Genomic DNA, 18,934 nt, shown 5'->3' on the forward strand with positions numbered 1-18,934 from the left:
CCTATCATGCTAGTACGGGGAGCTAATTTCGCTCTGTGCCTTTGGAGGACGCTATCCGCTTCTCCGATGGGCCCTGGAAAACCTTACTAAACCACACTTCCTTAATCTAGGACGGCCGCCTCCGATGTCATGTCTCGTTCAGAATCGTCAGGTTTGAAATGTCCAGCAACAGGGGCCAACAGGGGCTTTTTCCAGGGGCGAGTTGCTCCTTTAAATATCATTTAGAACGATGGTGATGTGACTTGAAACAGGAGGATCACTCGTAAATGTTTAAACTAGCAGAGCCAGTTCTCTTAGAAAACTCAAGACTCATGTAGACTGATGTAGACGTCTGCTGCGGCACTAAAGTGGAAGAAAGAAAGAGTACAACTTTGCATGGAGCAGCAAAATCTGATTTGACATAATTCCTGCAATGTTTGTCTTTCAACAGGTGACAGTGACGGTTAGCTTTGGCTAATATAGAGAGATTCTAGCTGAAAGGTTAGCACACTGCTGCTCTTCTCCTGTGAGAAAGAGAGTTAGAGTCGGTGCTTTATGAATCTGTGTATCAGGCTGTCTGCAATCAGTCATACGCCCTTTTCACACATGCATCCACACATTTTCAAGACAGTCTGCCCCTGAAGTTTTATAGATTTTCAGTACTATCTGCGTTCACACATCAGCTCAGCCTGACTTCTTGCAGACATTTTACTCGGAGGCTGGCAGGAAAAAGTCGGCATGAAGTCGGGGTGAAAAATGTGTCTGTTTGCGTTCACACATGCAGCCCACACGGACAATGTCTGGAAATGTTCAGCCCTTCAAAGGCGTGAGGACCTAAATGTCTGTAAGGTCTCTGAGAGTGTAATTGGACCTCACAAAGATAGAACAGGAGCAGACACACAGTGGTTCAGCTGTGTTTGACATGTAGGTCAGCAGCTACAAAGCAAAGATCAGAGGCTGTGTGCGTGCATGTGCGTGTGTGTGTGTGCATGTGTGTGCGTGCATGTGCGTGCGTGTGTGTGCACGTGTGTGCGTGTGCGTGCATGTGTGTGCATGTGTGTGCATGTGTGTATATGTTTTTCTGAGAGGACGTATAATGTTTTGACTTCTTCAGCTCTTCACTGAAGCTGTTACACTAAATATGATAAACTTGGGTCCTTTTATGTCTGCAGATTTCCTGAGAATATTCTAGAAGTCCTGTGAATCAGAAGGGAAAATAAATTGTGGGTAAAGATCCAGATAAACAACATGACTCTGCAGGGATGGAGGCAGCGGAGGCCGGGCCGGGTGCAGCAGGGTGTTGCTGCTCTTCCAGTAAGTCGACCTGCTGACTGGTCTCCTTACTGGAACTGATGAGTCACATTCAGAGCAAACTGAAAGTGAGGCCTCGGCCCAGCTTCTTGTTCAGGGTTCAGGATGTGACGGAGCTCACTGTTTGTGACTCTGAGCTGTTAATCTGATCTCCGCCGCCGATCAACAGGAAGTGAACGCAGCTTTGAAAACAGCCGCTGGCTCTGCGGCGTCACAGCTTCACCACAGAACTGAGCTACGTGTGACATCATTTCCTGTGCTGTGTAACGAAGCAGGAGATACAGGAGAATATAAACGCCAAGACTCAGACTGAACTTTGATCTGTTTTAGAGCACAGCTGAACTGAAATGTGCAGTTCAACGCTGAGATGTTGAGGCCTTGCTCTTGTTCCTAACTGAACTTATTGGATTGAATGTAAACGATGCAACGCGAGCGAATACACGAATGACGCAAATATGTGCAAGTTTTCTTTGCATGAGGGTGCAGCAACTTTAGGCAAAACGCTGCACTCATCAAGGGTACTTTCTGTTTTAAGATGATTTTTTCTGCCTTTTTTTGTCATTATTGATAGGACAGTAAAGATACGACAGGAAATGTCGGGAAGAGAGGGGGGGGGGGGACACGCACCAAAGGGGCGAAGTCAGAGTTGAACCTGCAGCCGATGGAGCAAGGACTTTGCTTCCGTATCTGGGGCGCCTGCAAACCGAGCTAAACCAGCGCTGCATCATGGTCACTTTTTACCCCACTGCTCACATTAGAGAAGGGGCGAGACAAACACTTAAAAGACTAATCATCAAGTGCTGAACCACAACAATGGAAAAGAGTTAGCCCACATAAGCCCCTTTTGCACAGCCAGTTCAAGATGGGACTGTTACAGGGTGCAGGTTTAGCTCAGCGGTTCAATCATGCGGCCCGGAGCTCCACTCCCACCCTCGGCCATAAAAGGGCAAAAGAATGTATTAAAAAATAAAAACAAAAAAGATGGGACTGTTATGCCTCGCTGTCTATGTAAAAGTAATGGAGGTGAAATGGTGGGGCAAAGTAGCTCAGCATCTGTGAAGCTTGCGCTGTTTGTTTAGAAACCTTTTGCTTCTGCAATTCTGTATCACAATGTAAAAACACACTTGTACCCCTTTCCCACCAAAATTAGCGCACTGACGCAGGTTTTTCCGATGCTGATTGTCTCTTTTCCTATTGCCAGTGGAGTATCCTCCTTTCGGTCTCTTTTCTGCTGCATCACCGTCTGATGTCACAAACACGCTGGAAACCGGGGTGAACAACAAACTTCCCCTCGGATCAGAGGAAGCTCTGTCACCTCGCTGTCTTGCCAGTGTTGCTGCATCTTGCACGGAACAAAGAACAAATTAGCCGTTGTTGATGTTGTTCTTCTGTATTTACGTGACAGCGACTGGAACTTCAATGCGCGTCATAGCATCGTGCCAGAAAGAGGGCGGAGATTAGCGTGTCGACACAGGTCCTGTGTCCCCAACATTGCCGATCGGAGGCGAGGCAATAATTACCCGGGTCTATTGCAGTCATTTGACCCGGGTCTGAATGGTCGTTGTAACCTTTCCCACTAAGCAAAAGCGCAGAGTGTTAGCGGGGTTTTTGACCAGTGGGAAAGAGGCTTTGGACACCAATATGACGCTGTCGTGTGGTTCATTGTGATAGTATAAAGGCAGCGTAACAACAGAGCTTCATTACAGCACTGTTGCAGAATCTCTGTGTAAAAGGGGCTATACACTGATGGGCCTTTCCCCTCTCCTTGCTGAATTCAGTATAAAGTAGCTTCTCCATCTCGTGCCGACAGTTACGCTGATATTCCATATCAGGAGAGCGCCTCAGCTGGGAAACAAATGCTTTGGTGGACACAGGGTTTTAGAGTTAATATCATGAACGCGGCCTTGCTTTGCCTACACACTGCAGCACCCGGCCAAGTGGAGCAGACGTCGCCATGTTTCACCCGGCAACAGTGAATAAGATTCATGCTTTTCTAGACCAATAAAGATGTAAGTGATTTCAAATGAGAAATGAATTGTGCAGACAAAAGCCCATTTGAAAAATCCAGCCAATTAATTTTGGTGGGAGGGGCGAAGGGGCTCATGACCTCAGAAGATAAAATCCTGACTCTGGCCCTGAATGATCCGTCAGGGTCAGTAAACAGCTTGTTGTCAACCAAAGAACCACTGTGTAACCCTTTCTGGGAACTTTATTTATGATGCGTGTTTATGGAATATTATTAGGATATTGTCCATAAAAACAAAACAGGAAACAAAGTTGCAGCTGTGTTGAACATCACAGAGCATCTAACGTCACATTGTAACCTCTCTGACAGAAAGTGAACACTTTCTGAGCAGTAGTATTTATCAGCTGAAGTGAGTTCACAGCCGTTAGTCACAGTCAGAGTTTCTCTAGCCACAGGTTGACTAATCGAACGCCGGTTCACTGTGGACCGGACTGATCGGGACTGATCGATAAGTACCTGTAGTAGTAGACGTCGCTCTTCCCTGCGCTCAGTCCGGACTTCCTGATCACTTCTTCTTTCTTCCAGCCGGGCGGAAGAGCGAGGCAGTCCGTCCTCTTCCTCTCCATCCTCACTCACTTATCGATCCCACGATTATATATCCGATCAGCTCGATCGATCACTCAGTAAACGGAGGGCAAACAGCGTGGTGGTGGTGGTGAACCCAGCGGAGCGGCAGCCCGGGCGGACCCCACGTCACGGACGTTACGTTAACGGCGGCTCTGCCTCCCTCCCTCCGCCCCGGCTGCTCACGGTGCTTATTCCGGGTTAAGAAGGAAAAAAAGTGTCCCGGTTCGGATTGAGAGCTGAACTGACCCGGATTAAACAGCCTCCAGGTCCAATTTTAGTTCAGTTAAACTCCGGGGAGAGCCAACGGCTCATCTGATCTGAACTGAACTGAACTAAACTGGACCAACGGCAGGCTGTGACGTCTGCGATATCACACACACAGACACACACACGTACACACACACACACACGCACACGCACGCACGCACGCACTCTCGCTCTCTCTCCGCCTCTCCCTCGCTTCCCCCTTTCTCTCAGAGATCGTGTATTAGTGAAGAAGCATCACTCAATGGCGGTTTAAGAAACCCTTTGATTCCCAATCATAGAGAAACCGACTGTGTAATTTCTTGGACGCAGAGGTTAGTTAGTAATTAAATAATTAGAGAAAAAAAACATTAAATATTTGGCAATGGATCTACCCCATTAAGTAGGCTAATGTGTGGAATGTATATAGAATATGTTTTCAATATAACTCATTAATATACGAACTAGTAAGATATTTGTTATGTACATTTTTGTTTGTTTGTTTGTATGTATGTATGTATGTATGTATGTATGATGGCCAGTGGCATGTAAACCCCAAAGCATAATACTGAAAGCATAAACTGATTTGCAAAGAGCATCGCTTCTTGGGCCTTTAGAATTCACAAAATAATAACAGATACACAAAATATAGTACAAAACAAAAACTCAGCAATCAATACAACTTAACTTAGGAGTAATTCAGACTTAACAATAAAATATACTTACTCTAATGCAATAAAACACCATAAAACAGAAAGCAATGAGATCATTATTTTTATGACTGAGCCCTATTTAAAAACTGAGTTGGAACATTTAAAAGAAAATGAAGCAGGAGAAAGAATTTAAAATAGCAATCAGCCTGTGGCTTAATAAGGCTAAAATTTGGTACCAAATTACATCTAAAAATTCCAATTTATTTTATGTGTAGTTGCGCATCTTGTTGTTTTTGGAATACTGCATTGCAAGTACATGTATCCGGACTCACTCAATCTTTTTCTGGCACGCTGAATAGTATGGAAGTATGATTATCGGAACGCCCTCCCGTTGACAGTGGTTGTGTTCCTGGTGCCTGGACTTTGGGTCAGAGTGATCACTCCTTGCATTTCTTTCCTCACACCACTCTATGCCTCAACTGACGTCACAGGCTCTGGGTTAAAGGGGCTGCAGCCATGAACTCTGGAAGAAGAGGAGGATAGAGGAAGTGGTCATGGTGGCGGAAGGATCAAATTCTTGTAGAGTAGTTGGGATGAAGATGGAGGTGCAGCTAATTACAGAGAAGGGTATATTTCTCATGCAGAGGCAGATAAGAGGGCAGAGCAAACACAGATTAAACGAATGGTTCAAGCTTTTGAAGTTGAGTTGTATGAGAAAGGGGACGATGGGAGTTGGTTGTCTCTCTTATATATAAGGTTGAAAATAAGTGATAGTTTCCTTTGGACAGGTACAGCCAGTTATCATCCTTTTGTTAGTTTGTCATCACGTCGAGCATTAGATCTGGATAGTCAGCCTTATTTTGTGTTATGATGCATCCCATGATGCGTTCTTATGTCATGGGCCATTGTATGTATATTTACTGAAAGTATGCCAACACCACCTTTCTTTCACCATCTTATATTTCATAGTCATGGCATGTATTTTGTATGTTTTGTTGAATAACAATAAAAATATGATTGCATATAAAAAGTAGTCATCCTCCAGGCATGATATTGTTCATAGAAGATTTCATGTGCTACTCATGGCTACATAGGGTAAAACAGGAAGACAACTGTAGTGTATTTAATTAAGGAAATATAAAGGCATTGGTTAAAATACAGGGAAGTCCCCAGGTATGAGATGTTAATAATCTGTGTAAGAAAAGAGCAACATGTTTGAATCAAACATTCAGGTGGATAGGCAAGCATACTATTGGACAATGCATGCACTGTAATAAACTGGAAACTGATAGATTGCAACATATTTGACAAAGAAAGACTGGGATTAATACCAGTACTAAATAATTAGGTACACAATATTACATTTGGGAATATGCAAAGACAGTGTGCAATCTTCTGATTAATTACCGAAGAGCAAAGAGAAAATAAAGATAGTTTAGTTTTTGTCTTTTGCTGCCGCTTTTACTGCATCTAAATACTAAACACACGCTCCGGTAGGGGCGATAATGCGCCTATAGGCTGGTGTGACAAACCGCCAAGAAGAAGAAGAAGGCGGTCTCTAACGTTGCACTGATTCTAGACCAGCTAACTGAGAGCTAGCGTTACCCGGGAGCCTTGAATTTCCTGTTTTGAACAGCAGTCACTGTACACAGAGAGCTGGAAACGACATGAACTGAAAGAGGAACATTTTGGAGTCAAACTGTAAGTGTTTTATTTCCATTTGATGATGATAAACAGGTTTGACTTGGAACATTTGATTCGTATTTCCTGATTTTAGCCTCGAGGTGCTGCTAAGTTAACCTTAAATGTCTCTACACAGTTTGACTAACTTTTGAGATATGTCAATATGTTGGTCAGTACGGGTGTCAAAAGTCTTCAAAGCATTCTATATACACTATACTACCGCTAATGTCATGTAAAATGCATACAAGTTACTGAATCTCTTAGACCGTTGACGGCTGTGATTTATGTTTTGGTCGTTGTTTAGCTAGCTAAATGTTGGCTAGGCTAAAGCCATATTAGCAAACTAATGTCAGTTAGTTTCACATTTGAACAACTTTATCTCGATACAGACGAGCAGAAAGTGATAAACAAACGGGCCAAAAAACCATGCAACGGCCTAACACTCGTTCTGATGGGCTGTCAAAATAATTTTAGTTGTGGGATCACAGATTTGGACAACTGTTATCCTAAAGTTTCCACCCTGCAGGCTCACTACAGTAGCCTATCACAGCCAAATGAAGAAAGGATCGTCTCATCTTTCCTTGTGTTTTAGTTGGCTTTTTTCTAAATACTTCTTGTGTCTAAAAATATAAACACAACCATTCATGGATTTACATTTAAACAAGTCTTACTCCAGAGTGAACATTTTACATGAAACTAATCTCTAGCATCACACCAGCTTTTTCTTTGAGAATAGGTGTTTTTTAAACCTCAGAATGTGATTTTTCTGTTGTTTCTTTATCAGCATGGAGTCGGGCAGTCTGGTCGGTGACTTTCTGTCTCCAGAGTCGACTGTGACCTCCCTGCTGTCCAGCTCAGGTCACCTGAGGAGCAGCCTGTTGGGCCCTGAACACAACACCACCTTCAGATACAGAGACAAGGTTCACTCTGCTTCTGTTTTTTTACAACAATGATGGGACACTGAAGGCATTTTAACATCTGTCCTCTTATGATATCTGAGCCCACTTAGCAGCCACCTTTGTCATGCAACCTGAGAAAAAAATCTTTTTTGTAGACAAACGTGGACGCTAGTTTAAAAGGCAGATTTTAAATTGTGCTGCATTGTGTTGTTGATAAAGAAGTTAACTTCATAAGAGTGTTACTTTTAAATCTGTGTTCATTCCTGAAAGATATCGGTGCTTCAAGTTGTATTCCCTCGAGCTGCCTCACACTAAAGTTGTGCCTCCTGGCTACATGTGTTGCTTTTTTCATATTGTCTTCAAAATGTCAGTGATTCAAATCCAGTCGCTGGTAGAAAAGTTTCTGCTGGTGCTTGGCTTACAAAAAACGAATAACCCCTTCTTATTAATCAATTAACTGCAGTACTATGAGTCAGCCTCGGTGGCGCTGGACGCCTACATCGCAGACTTTGAGAGAGGTCGTCAGAACGAGTCTAGGACAGGTAGGCTGGTTCTGCCACGCAGTCCGCCCTGCACACCGAGCAGACCTGGAGTGAGCACGCTCAGAAACAAAGATGGTAAGTCGCCACACAAAGGTGCTGGAGGTCTGTGTGTTTGATAACCATGTTTAATTTTTTAACAAGATCTACGTATATCTATATGTCTGTGGTAATATAAACATTATTAATATCATATTTATAAGGTATTTGATAAACATGGTTGTTTTTAAATAATCCACAGTCTGTATCAGTTGCATCAAAAGTTATTGTTCTTTTTTTCTTGCGTAGTCCTCAGGGAGCGTTTGACGGACAGGGAGCTGGACTTCCTAAACCTCCCCGTCAGTTCGCTCCATCATCGCAGCAACCGAGACAGACTCTCCATGACAACAAACGAGTTGCTATCTATCCCTAACGACGGCTCAATGCCTGTCACCCACACCTCAGCCTTCATCCAAGGTCCATAAATGCACCACTCACCAGCTCTGTCTTTAAACCCATTACCCACAACCCCTTTTTCATCCAAAGGTTTTTTAAAGCTTCTCCGACAGCTCCTCTTTTGTCGGAGGGTCATTAAATTACACTTATACTTACTTTGAAAGGTCTTTAAATCCATCACCTAACTACCTACCTAATCCATCACCTACCTATCAACCAGTGTCACTAAATGCAGCATTCACACCTTCCACTATTAGGAAAAGTCTTTAAACACATCACCTACAACTTCACTTACATCGATAGGTCTTCCAAATATTCTCCCACATCTTTTCTCTTTTGTCAAAGGTCTTTAAATGTATCAATACAAGACGATTACTTTTTTGATGATTGTTCAAAGCATTAATGGGATGATAGAAAAAATATAAAATGGACTGATGAATTAATAGTAACAGTATTGTCACCACTCTTTAAGCTGGTCTCTCCTGTCTGCTGATCCAGGCATCCTCTCCCAGTCTGGACCCTCCCAGCCCCGCCCCTCCTTCTCCAGACCGGCACACAGAACCTGGGACAGACTCGGCAGCAGCCACCCCGACCCCCGACTAAACCACCACCATCACCCTCATCCAAACAGGACCCACAGAAGCTCCAGGTTCGTGCTGTTTCTTTTCTAAAAGATCATGTAAAAGATCTACATCACACCTTACATGTCCATCCTTTCTGATCCTCTCCAGGTGCAGAGGAAGACCAGGGGCGGCCATGTTCAAACAAGATGACATCTCCTCAAGCAGCTGCTACAGGGTGACTGTCATTCACATTGTATCTATCACAATGTCTGGAATATTCTGCTTATTTATGAGACTATGCTACAGTTTTCCTCTTTCTGTCTCCATCAGTCGGCACACAGAGCACCAACAGAGCGGGCAGACCTGTCGTCATCGCTCCACCTCCCTCACTGGTTCACCAGCAACAAGTCTGAAATGGACTGCTCCGGAATCACCAGCGTGCCGGACCTGAAGTACCCGGCCTGGATCCAACGCTGTGACGTCAGTGAGCCGGCACCGCCCGCAGAGTCAGAGCTGTGGGATGACCACGGTAATACATGCCCTGCACTGCACCAACACAGCTCAGGCCTTCATTATCTATTCTGAAGATGATAGATTTCTACCAACATCACTAGTCACTGAAATCCTGCCACGCTCTGGATGTTGAAATGGTTTATATTTGACTACTTGAGGAGAGATACTCTGCATTTAAAGAGTTTAGAGGCTGATGTGTGTTTCTTATCAGCCTTCTAAAAGGAAACATTGTAAGGAAAGGATAAACCACGAGTTTATGTGCCCTAACGTAAGATGCAAATGCTGCAGTGTCCGGCTAACCAAGGATCATTCAACATGAAAACCTGACGAGCAATTAGAGTTACTGTTTGAAAGATTTAGTCAGGCTTCATTTTCATTGATTATTACTGAGATAAGATTTCAAAAGATCATCATCCATCCTCCTATAAATGTTTGTTTTGTCAGTAACCTGTAATAATGATTTCTCCTCGGTTAAAAAGTCTGTTGTGGAATACTTTCAGTTGCAACAGTAGCTAATTTTTTGATGTTGCTCTTCCAGGTGTTCCTCTGCCCACAGATCCCAGAGGCAGAGCTCCATCCTGGGTAGAAGAGCTGGAGGATGATGATTCCGAACAGACGCCTGCCCAGGTGAGAGAACCAACTTTTAGTTTGAGCAGATAGAAACAACTTTTCCCTGAGAGTCTGAGCAGAACGGTCCTGAGTCAAGAAAAAGTGTTCAAAAGTTCCAGATGGTGGAGAGAGAGTGTTTATCACAGCCTTCATCAGTGGATGGAGCTGGCTCAGGTGTGTAACTCCTGTGAATCCATTTACTGGAGAAGACTGCAGTAAAAACAGGACCCCTTTCTGAGTAGAGATTACACAGTCACACATACTGTGTCCAAGGTCAATAATTAAACTCCATGCCCAGTTATTTTAGTCTTAATCTGTGCGTGTGTGTTTATTATATGTGTGTGTGTGTGTGTGTGTGTGTGTTTATTATGTGTGTGTGTGTGTGTGTGTTTTCAGGCTGACAGCCGGCAGACTCTCAGAGATCTGCGGCTTCAGTTTGCTGAACAGATTTCTTTACTTGCTGCTGGAAAGAAATCCTCTGACGTCATGGAAACTCTCTTCAGAGGTAAAAACAAAAAAGAAAGTATTGATGTTTTAAACATCATCGCGTGTGTTTATAGACTCCTCAGAATGTGTTTGTGATTTTCCTCCTGTCAGAGAACAGGATTGAGTCTCTGATCCAGAAGGCTGATCAGGTGTTGAACTCTCTGTCTCAGAGTTCTGGAAGAGCCGACAGTCCTGCAGAGTCAGGTGAGATGAAGACTCAAACAAGTCAATGTATACCTCATTTTCTCCTCCTACAAGCGTTAGGTTACTGACATAACTACTGACTAAATTAGCCTCTGTTTACCGTAAATACAAGTCAGTTAACAAAGAGACATTACATCACTGAATACCTGTTTTTGTTGTCACAGTCAGTCCCACTGATTGTGTTGAAGAAGGTGTCCATCCCCTGAACACAGAGGAGCTGCAGCTACACTGTCGTCCATCCACTCTGTAAGATTTATTTACACTCTTTATTGTCAGTCCAGATGCACCCTGAGCAAACACACTGATGGATAATTTATGGTGTGTTGAACCTGCAGGGACTCAGCAGCAGCAGCAGCAGCAGCAGCAGGCATCACAGAGGCTCTGACTGACACAAGAGCTCAGGTAGGTGAAACTTCGGGTCTAAAGTCCAACCTATCCTCTAACAGACCCAGGATCACAGCATTCTCTGTCTGACTGCTTTGTCTCCAAGGATCTGGACTGCAGCCTGTATGGAAAGGGCATGTTGAAGCAGCCCGGTCCAGCGGAGGCTCTGAAACAGATGCTGTTCAGGCTGCAGGCGGTGGAGGCTGAGCTTCAGCGACGACATCAGGCACCAGCAGATCCGACACCGACAGACAGACTACAGACGGAGGAGACTCCAGAGAAGCAGGTGTGAACAGACAAGCGTACACCTCAATGATTCTCGAGTTGTTTATTTGACGTACTGTATATTAAGTATACACAACTAGTCTAATATCCATCTGTCTCTTTTACAAAGACAGTATGTGAACATTATATTTAAACCTCGAGGATATTACTACTTCAGTAGTTGTGAGGAAGAATTCTTACTTGTAAACATGCTCAAGTTTTAAGCATTTTAACATGCTAACATTATTGCATTATAAAGCTCAATGAAAAAAAAACCTAACACTATTGTTTGTTTTTTATTCTATTTATTAATGTATTTATTCTGTAAGAAGTTCATTTTGTGTTTTACATTGTTGTATTTTGTGATTTGTGTGATTTGTATCTGTGGCTGTGCCTCTGTGCTGCCGTCTGTCTCAGCCAGGACAGCGAGCGACACATATGTTCAGGTTATATGAAGTCGTGTTTTTGTTGCAGACGCCTGAAGGTGAAGAAGAGCTGGAGAGTGTTCCTGCTGGAGCGTCATTACAGAGGTAACTGACACTGAACGCATCACATGTCTGATTTCACACATCAGGATCAGAGTCACTGTGTGGAGTTAGCTGACTACATATTAGTAGGGCTAGTTTGAGGCGGTAGTAGTAGGATTATAGTATAAGAGTCTATTCTTAGGGCCCAATCAGACAGAGGCGCACCGCACTGCCTTTTCTGTTGAAGCCTACGGTTAAAAACAGAGCAGCTCACTGTTGTTAAGGCAACCACCGAATCATTAGCTGTCATTAACCTGAGCGTTATATTGTAAACTGACAGAAGGCCCGCCTCTCTTTTCGTCCGACTGGACAATGAGGAAAAACGTCGGGCGCTTTTCTGCTTTGAGTTGAAGTTTTTTCAGCTCAAAGCGCTCAGAGCGTAAAAACACGAGGCGCTCTGCAACACAAAAGCAGCATGCTAAAAAGCGCCCCTCATTGAAACCAACTACAAATAAGCCCCCAGCTGCTAAAATGCAGTTTGTCTGATTGGGCTCTTAAAGTGGCAGTACGCAACATGAACATTCCAATGGAAAAAACCCTCTGCCTCTGTATCACTCTGCTAAGCCCCTCCCACCAACTGTAAGAGCTGCTGTCAGGACAGAACGGGGCCAGTTGTCATAGCTCCTGACTGACACAACCTCTGCGTGCGTGCTGCTGACAGGCTGGTTTGTACAGAGTTGCTGTGATTGGTTAGTTAGGTGGAAAGCTAACCCTGATTGGCTGTTTGATTCAGACCGGACACATTTTTTAACAAACTAAATACAAAGTGGCGGCCGCACCAATCAGCTATTGACATTTCAATTTAATATTGTTAGGGAAATGCAATGATTAAATATGTTAACTAAATTCTTATGGAAGAATGTTGATGACTGTAGCTTTAAATCATGTCAAAAATCTTTTGAAGCCATGCTTGCATCTGTTTGCTGTATGCCTACCAGATCCAGCCCTGTGACCATGCGGTTAAAGTCCACTTTGTTTCGTTCTGTCAACAGAACACTGCGCCGCACACATAGGCACCAATGAATATGAAAGAGGAGATGCTAAATCAAGCTGAATTTGCCTTTAGAAAGGTGCACAGGAGACTCAGTCCTTAGTCTCATAAAATGTCTAAATGATCATTTTATTCAAAATGTTCCGTCTCATTATTACAGGAAATAAAACAGGAACACTATGTGGTTGGATTTTCTGTTGTCAGTCGTCTGTAGCTGCACAGTTACCTTCAACTCACCCAAACACAGTTTCATTAAGAGACATTGTTTCATGTTCCCATCTTCAGAGCTTTGCATCACCTGAGCCGTCTGAAGATGCTGGTCGAAGAACCCAGAGCGAAAAGCACAGAGGAAGAGGAGGAGAAGGACGAAGATGAAGGACGATACTCCTCTGCATCTGCTGACGGACTCACCTGCACTCAGCAGAAACCCTCCTGAAGCTGTCGCCTTCAGTCAAAGTTACATCCTCCTTCTCTGACTGTTTCCTGTTCGGTCCAGCAGCAACAGGAAGCAGTTAAAGGGGCTGTTGAATCTAAATGAAGTCTGCTCCAGATTTATATTTAAGAGAAGTTGGACTTCATCGATACACTAAAACAGCACAGAGGTCAAACCAGACTCGTTAGGGAAACTGATATGTGTGTTGAAGTGAAGTGTTACAGTGAAAGAAGCTTTGAAGCACAGATGACTGTTGGGTGGTTAAATGAGACCAAACATAACCTAAGATGTAAACTACAGGAACATTCTCACCTTTTGTAAAATCCTCTTATTTGACATTTCACCAGAAACAGGTGTGACGGGAGTTTCATCAGCCGATGCTCAGTATGATCCACATCTGTTCAATACAAAAAGATGCAGCTTGGAAATCCGACAGTTTTGGAGTTCCTTTAAGGTGTTTGTATTTTGGAAGCAGGAAAGCTGCGAGCTTAAATCCATCAATGTGCTCAGCTGAAATGTCCAGGACTTGTTGCTGTAGTGGTCACAGATGAAACTGAGATCCATCTTCTCATCTGACTCTGAGGAAACTTAAAACAAGTGGATTTAGCTCAGTGTCAAAATGTCACTCTATAAATGTGAGAGATTATCTCTGCAGTGTCTCAGGACAAACCGAGGGAAGGAACCTTTAAAGTGACAAACTGATTTGTGAACGTGCCAAAATGAATGGAGGTAAAAGTTAACTTGTTTATTACTGCAAAGAAAATGTTTTTTTAATGATCTTCTTATTTTTAGCCAAGCTAGCAGCAAGACTCAGGATATAACATGCTAAAATGTAGCTGCATGTTAACCTGCTGAATTTTGGTATATCACATTTAGCATGTAGCTTGTTTGCATGTTAACATCCACTGCTCTAACAACGTCTGTGTAAACTGCAGAGCCGGCAGGGCGGAACAGCACAGTGTGTGTGTATTTGAAGCACACGTTTGTTTACACCTCGCGCACGTTTTGCCTCCGGAACGCTATTTAAACACTATTTAAAAACACACACTGGGGCGGCTTCACGCTGGTGTTGCGTGGTCCACTGTAGAATGACAAAGGTGGCATGAGGATGAAGCTTCGTGACGGCGCTGAGGCGGAACTGCAGTGTAAAAAGGGCTATTATAACATCATTCAGAATACTAATGTTACCGTGCCATCTTTAAATGTAGCACATTAAAATGCTAATTTTAGCATTTCTAGATGCCGTCGTTACTAAATTGTGAAGCTAAACTTTACATGCTCGTGCCAGCAAGTTCCCATGTTTAAATGTTACATATTGAACCTCAGCATGTTAACGTCCATTGTTGTAAATCGGGATGTTAACATGCTAACTGGCTACATTAAAATGCTACTATTAGCATTTTGACAGCACTGACAGTCTGACAGAAGTCAGACTGTCAGTGTTTTCTCTCCTGCTTCACATTCTGAACCAGAGTGCCAAATCTACGCTCAGGCTGTTTAACCTGAAGCTGTTTTAATTTCCACGTAACACACTCCACCTCCTCTATCCTCTAACAGTTCACAATAAAACATATCTTTTGTTACTACCTTCACAGTGTCGCCTCGTCTTTAATTGTATCACTGTAAGTACACTTTGCACATTAAAGTCGAGCTGAAACGGCATTTCGAGAGTATCTAGCTTCCGTATCGTGACGTATTTCCGAGTGAAACAGGACGTGCAGGCGGGACATATCGTTAGAGGGACTTGATTTGATGGTTGAGAAGTGGGCGTAGACAGACGTTCTCCACAGCGCAGTAGCTAGCTAACTGACCGAGCGTTCTTGGTGCTCTGCGGCTAAATGTTGCAGATTGATTGGTTGAAATTGTTTAGAGCTAACTTACGTAAGCACGCGTGAAATTTAGATTTACTGGAAGAAAAAATGATCGGATTTTGATATAAGAATAGGAAGAAATGGATTTTCTGTATTTTTTTGGCCTGTATTGTCAAATAGATGCACAATATTACCGCGGATGTGATCAAAAAGGATTAAAATGACATTTTTCATTTCACCTCGACTTTAACGTGAATAAAGCTTCTTTCACAACTCTCCTTAAACGTCTTTGTAAACATTCAGCAACAAAACGATGGTTTTATTTTATTAAAAGTCACTGAGGTGTTTTGAAATGAGTCCAAAGAGAACAAAGTAGTTCATATAAAGTTGGGAAACTTCTAAAAGACAGATTTTACGAAGACAGGTAAAAAATCCATGTAGAGAGTTTAACAGCTTCCTATAGCTCCCATTTCCCTACACATACGTGTCCCTGTTTCTGTCACTGAGTATACTGAACTAAGCCCAAAACAAAGAGACATATCTTTGGACGTTTTTATATTTTATTACATTACATTATTACATTTAACACTTTAACAGCACAATGTTTATGTAAAGGAGCAGCAGTATGGATTTTGAGCAGATTATTTGTAATTAATAAACTCCTTTTTTGATGAGTTTAATGTTTTTATCTGCCTGATGCTACCTGTTTATTTTTAACTGCAGGCTCACACAGTTGATTTCTTGCCCAACCTGGGATTATTCATAGTTCCAATGTGGTTCAGTTACAGTGCTGTATAAACAGGTGAGCTGTATAAAGATTCTCCACGTACAGTCGTCATGAAGAGAGAAATGAGCTATAGAGACCCAAACTGTTTTTTGAACCAGGCTGTAAACATGTTTATTTCTGCTGTAAAGTTTAACATGGGGCTCTATGGGGACTGACTCACTGCTGGAGACAGCCTCAAGTGGACACCAGAGGAACTGCAGTCCTGAAGGTTGCTGCTTTGTTACGACCAGACGTTTATCAACCCATCACTCCCTGCTGACACCACAGTCTCCCCCTTGTGGTCGAACATCACGCTCTGCACGGCATCGCTGTGTCCCGACAGGCTGCTCACTACAAGTGAACCCACCTCCACCAATCTGACCAGACCGTCACTGCTGGCTGCAGCGAGCATCTTTCCTGATGGGCTAAATGCCACCTGGTTGGCAGCCATTGGCCCCGTATCTACTGTTGCTGTTGCTAATGATGGTTTCCTGATGTCCCACAGGTTGACTGTGCCTCCGGTGTCACAGGAAGCTGTGATGTTTCCTGCCAGGTTGAAGGTTACGTGGTTGCAGGGATGCTGGTGACCCTGGAAGGTGGAGGTGCAGACACTCACCCGGGCGTCCCACATGGCGATGGTTTTATCAGCCGAGCAGGTGAGGAGGAGGTCAGAGAAAGGCAGGAAGCAGACGGTGTTGACGGAGGCGGTGTGTTTACGCAGTGTGAGGCGGCAGCTCTCTCTGTTCAGGTCCCACAGCTTGGCGGTCCTGTCGGCAGAGCAGGAAGCCAGGAAGTGACCGCACGTGTGGAAGGAGCAGCCCCAGGTAGGCTGAGTGTGACCGGAGAGGGTCAACACGCAGCAGCCACGAGAGAAATCCCAGAGACGCACCTGCAGGAAGAACGAGACAGGAGTCAACGACAGGAAGAGAAGATGTTTTACTTTCACGCACACGTTTACTGCTCAGAGTTTATAATGGAGATGAACGTACCGTAGAGTCTCCGCTGCTTGTTGCCAGTTTTCCTCCATCAGGGTGAAAGCTGCAGCCAGACAGCCAATCAGAGTGACCCTCACCTGTCAGCACCATCTGACCAACCTGGCAACGTAAAATAACATGACTTCAGTACATCCACCAAACAGTGCGAACCTCACTCATAAATAAAGTTTTTTTCTGTCTCCTCCTTAATCTTCACTTTTCTCTCACCTTCTCTCCGTTGCCTGGCAGCGCCCACAGCCTCCAGCTGCGGTCGTCACTGGCGGAGGCGAGGATCAGTTTCCGCGGGTGGAGGTCGATGCAGCTGATGGGGAGCTGGTGAGCTCTGATGGAGCAGGACAGGCTGAAGGAACTTTTGCATGTTTCAAAATTCACCTGAGCCAGGTAAGGTTCAGGAAACTTTGGTCGTCTGTTGATGGTTGCTTTGTCGGCGCTCTTGCTCCTCGAGATGCTTCTCTCTTTCTTGCTTTGTGGTTTTTCCTGCTTCAGCTGTGTATTTGTGGTGTTTTTGACTCGGCCTTTTTCTAAGCTGATGAGCATTTTCTGCGTCAGAGCTGCTTGAAATTTGCCGTCCAGCTGTTTCAGCGCCGGCTCGTAGGACTCCAGATGTTTCTTCAGCTGTTTGAAATCCTCCATCAGCCTGTTTTTCTCCTCTAGAACTCGTCGGTACTGCAACCTGTGGAAGTCCCTCTCCCTCTGCATCCTCACCAGGCTCTCCCCAGCCTCCAGCACCTCCTCTCTGAGCAGGTCGGTCTCCCTGCGGACCTCCTCCATCTCGCTGTGGAGGAGCTGCCTGTGTGTGAGAGCATCGGGGATGAAGGAGACGCCTGCTGATGTCATCCTCAGAGACTCTGTCTGCTGTTTCTGAGCTGAGCCGTACCACTCCGCCTCAAAGCTGTTCAGAGTCCGGGTCATCCTGAATCTCCGGAGGAAGTTCCTCAGGAAGTCGTCCACTGCCTCCGGGATTTTGGGAATAATTTGTAGTTTGGGAGGTTCAGGTTTTCTCCTGGAGGCCTTGGAGGAGGCAGCCTCCCTCATGGCCTCCTCAAAGTCCTCCTCACTCCTCTCCTCCTCTTCTCCTTGTTTTCTCCGTGCTGACATTTTGTCTCCTCTGCCTCTGAGAGTTTTGTTTACATGTAGCCAGGGTAACGGAGTTCAGAGCAGCTGGGTGTTGTGTACCCTGTTACCATAGCAACCCTGTAACACCTTTTTTATAAATGATTACTGTTGTTAGATATTAAAGAGATCAAATGTTTTAAATATTTTTTGCAATGATTTGTGTTGTTAATCTCACAATGAGTCCATTTTTTATGTTTTTGTTATGCAGCAGTTTTTCTCTCAGAGCTTTTCTGAAAAATAGTAAAAATAATAAATAGAATTAAGTTGGGTTGTTAAAATAACATAATAATTATGATAATGCCAATTTAAGTGGAATTAAGAATCAAAATCAGGCAGCATGTTACTACGGAAGCCCTAAGCAGACATGCATCCGTAGATTTTATTTACTCCGTTTTCCCGTGATAACGGCTCATTTATTTTCAGTTGTTGTCTCAAGATCTTGACTTATTATCTCGTTTTCTTGAGATAACGCTGCACCACAGAAATGTCAGATGATCATAACTCGTATCCCCAGAGCTGCAAAAGCAGAAAACATAGAAATAGCGTGTCTGCTTAGAGCTTCCGTATGTTACAGCCAACAAAAGTAGCCTACATGTTAATCATTTCAAAATGTATTGCTAGTTTCACCGAGCCAAAGTGTAGAAAGTTCTGTTTAGTGTTTAGGACCTCTTTAGTGTAGTGATAGGAGGGTTTACATTTATGGATACATCTTTAAGGAAAGTGTTTTAAGAGACAAACCCTCACAAAATAAACAAAACCTCTCATTGAAGCTGTTTTTCTCAGTAACAAATAATAATAAAAAAAGTTCAACATTTCAAAACATCCTAAAAGGAGAGTTTAAACAATGTAGATGGAGGTATACATCCAATTTGTGTGTAATAGAAATGAGAGAGAACCAAAACTCTAAATAATAATAATAAAAATACATTGAACCATT

At 43.7% G+C, this 18,934-nt stretch overlaps 3 protein-coding genes across 3 annotated transcripts in view; 1 reads left to right on the top strand and 2 right to left on the bottom strand.

Moving 5' to 3' along the window:
- The window catches only part of mbd2 (methyl-CpG binding domain protein 2), a 31,749-nt gene extending 27,488 nt beyond the window's left edge, over positions 1-4,261 (bottom strand). The window contains exon 1 of the mRNA XM_069677305.1: positions 3,773-4,261. Within this exon, the coding sequence (XP_069533406.1) occupies positions 3,773-3,882 (110 nt within the window). The 5' untranslated portion in view covers positions 3,883-4,261. The remainder of the gene's footprint in view (positions 1-3,772) is intronic.
- Positions 4,262-6,434: 2,173 nt separating this feature from the next.
- On the top strand, positions 6,435-15,082 carry cunh18orf54 (chromosome unknown C18orf54 homolog). The gene is made up of 15 exons (XM_069677265.1): positions 6,435-6,480; positions 7,247-7,382; positions 7,825-7,978; positions 8,189-8,356; positions 8,834-8,984; positions 9,067-9,133; positions 9,229-9,427; positions 9,968-10,038; positions 10,417-10,525; positions 10,618-10,710; positions 10,875-10,956; positions 11,046-11,112; positions 11,201-11,380; positions 11,833-11,888; positions 13,162-15,082. Exons 2-15 carry the CDS (start codon positions 7,248-7,250, stop codon positions 13,310-13,312), a joined length of 1,683 nt encoding a protein of 560 aa, XP_069533366.1. The 5' UTR covers positions 6,435-6,480; position 7,247; the 3' UTR covers positions 13,313-15,082.
- A 590-nt stretch (positions 15,083-15,672) lies between these two features.
- Positions 15,673-17,979, bottom strand: LOC138605042 (sperm-associated antigen 16 protein). The gene is made up of 3 exons (XM_069677109.1): positions 17,089-17,979; positions 16,876-16,980; positions 15,673-16,775 (listed from the first exon to the last, which is right to left on the bottom strand). The coding sequence occupies exons 1-3, from the start codon at positions 17,977-17,979 to the stop codon at positions 16,128-16,130; spliced, it is 1,644 nt and encodes a 547-aa protein (XP_069533210.1). The 3' UTR covers positions 15,673-16,127.
- Positions 17,980-18,934: the final 955 nt, after the last annotated feature.

This window comes from Semicossyphus pulcher, unplaced genomic scaffold, assembly GCF_022749685.1.
Source record: "Semicossyphus pulcher isolate SPU_LCO1_2020_fin unplaced genomic scaffold, fSemPul1.0.p SCAF_28, whole genome shotgun sequence".
Taxonomy (NCBI): domain Eukaryota; kingdom Metazoa; phylum Chordata; class Actinopteri; order Labriformes; family Labridae; genus Semicossyphus; species Semicossyphus pulcher.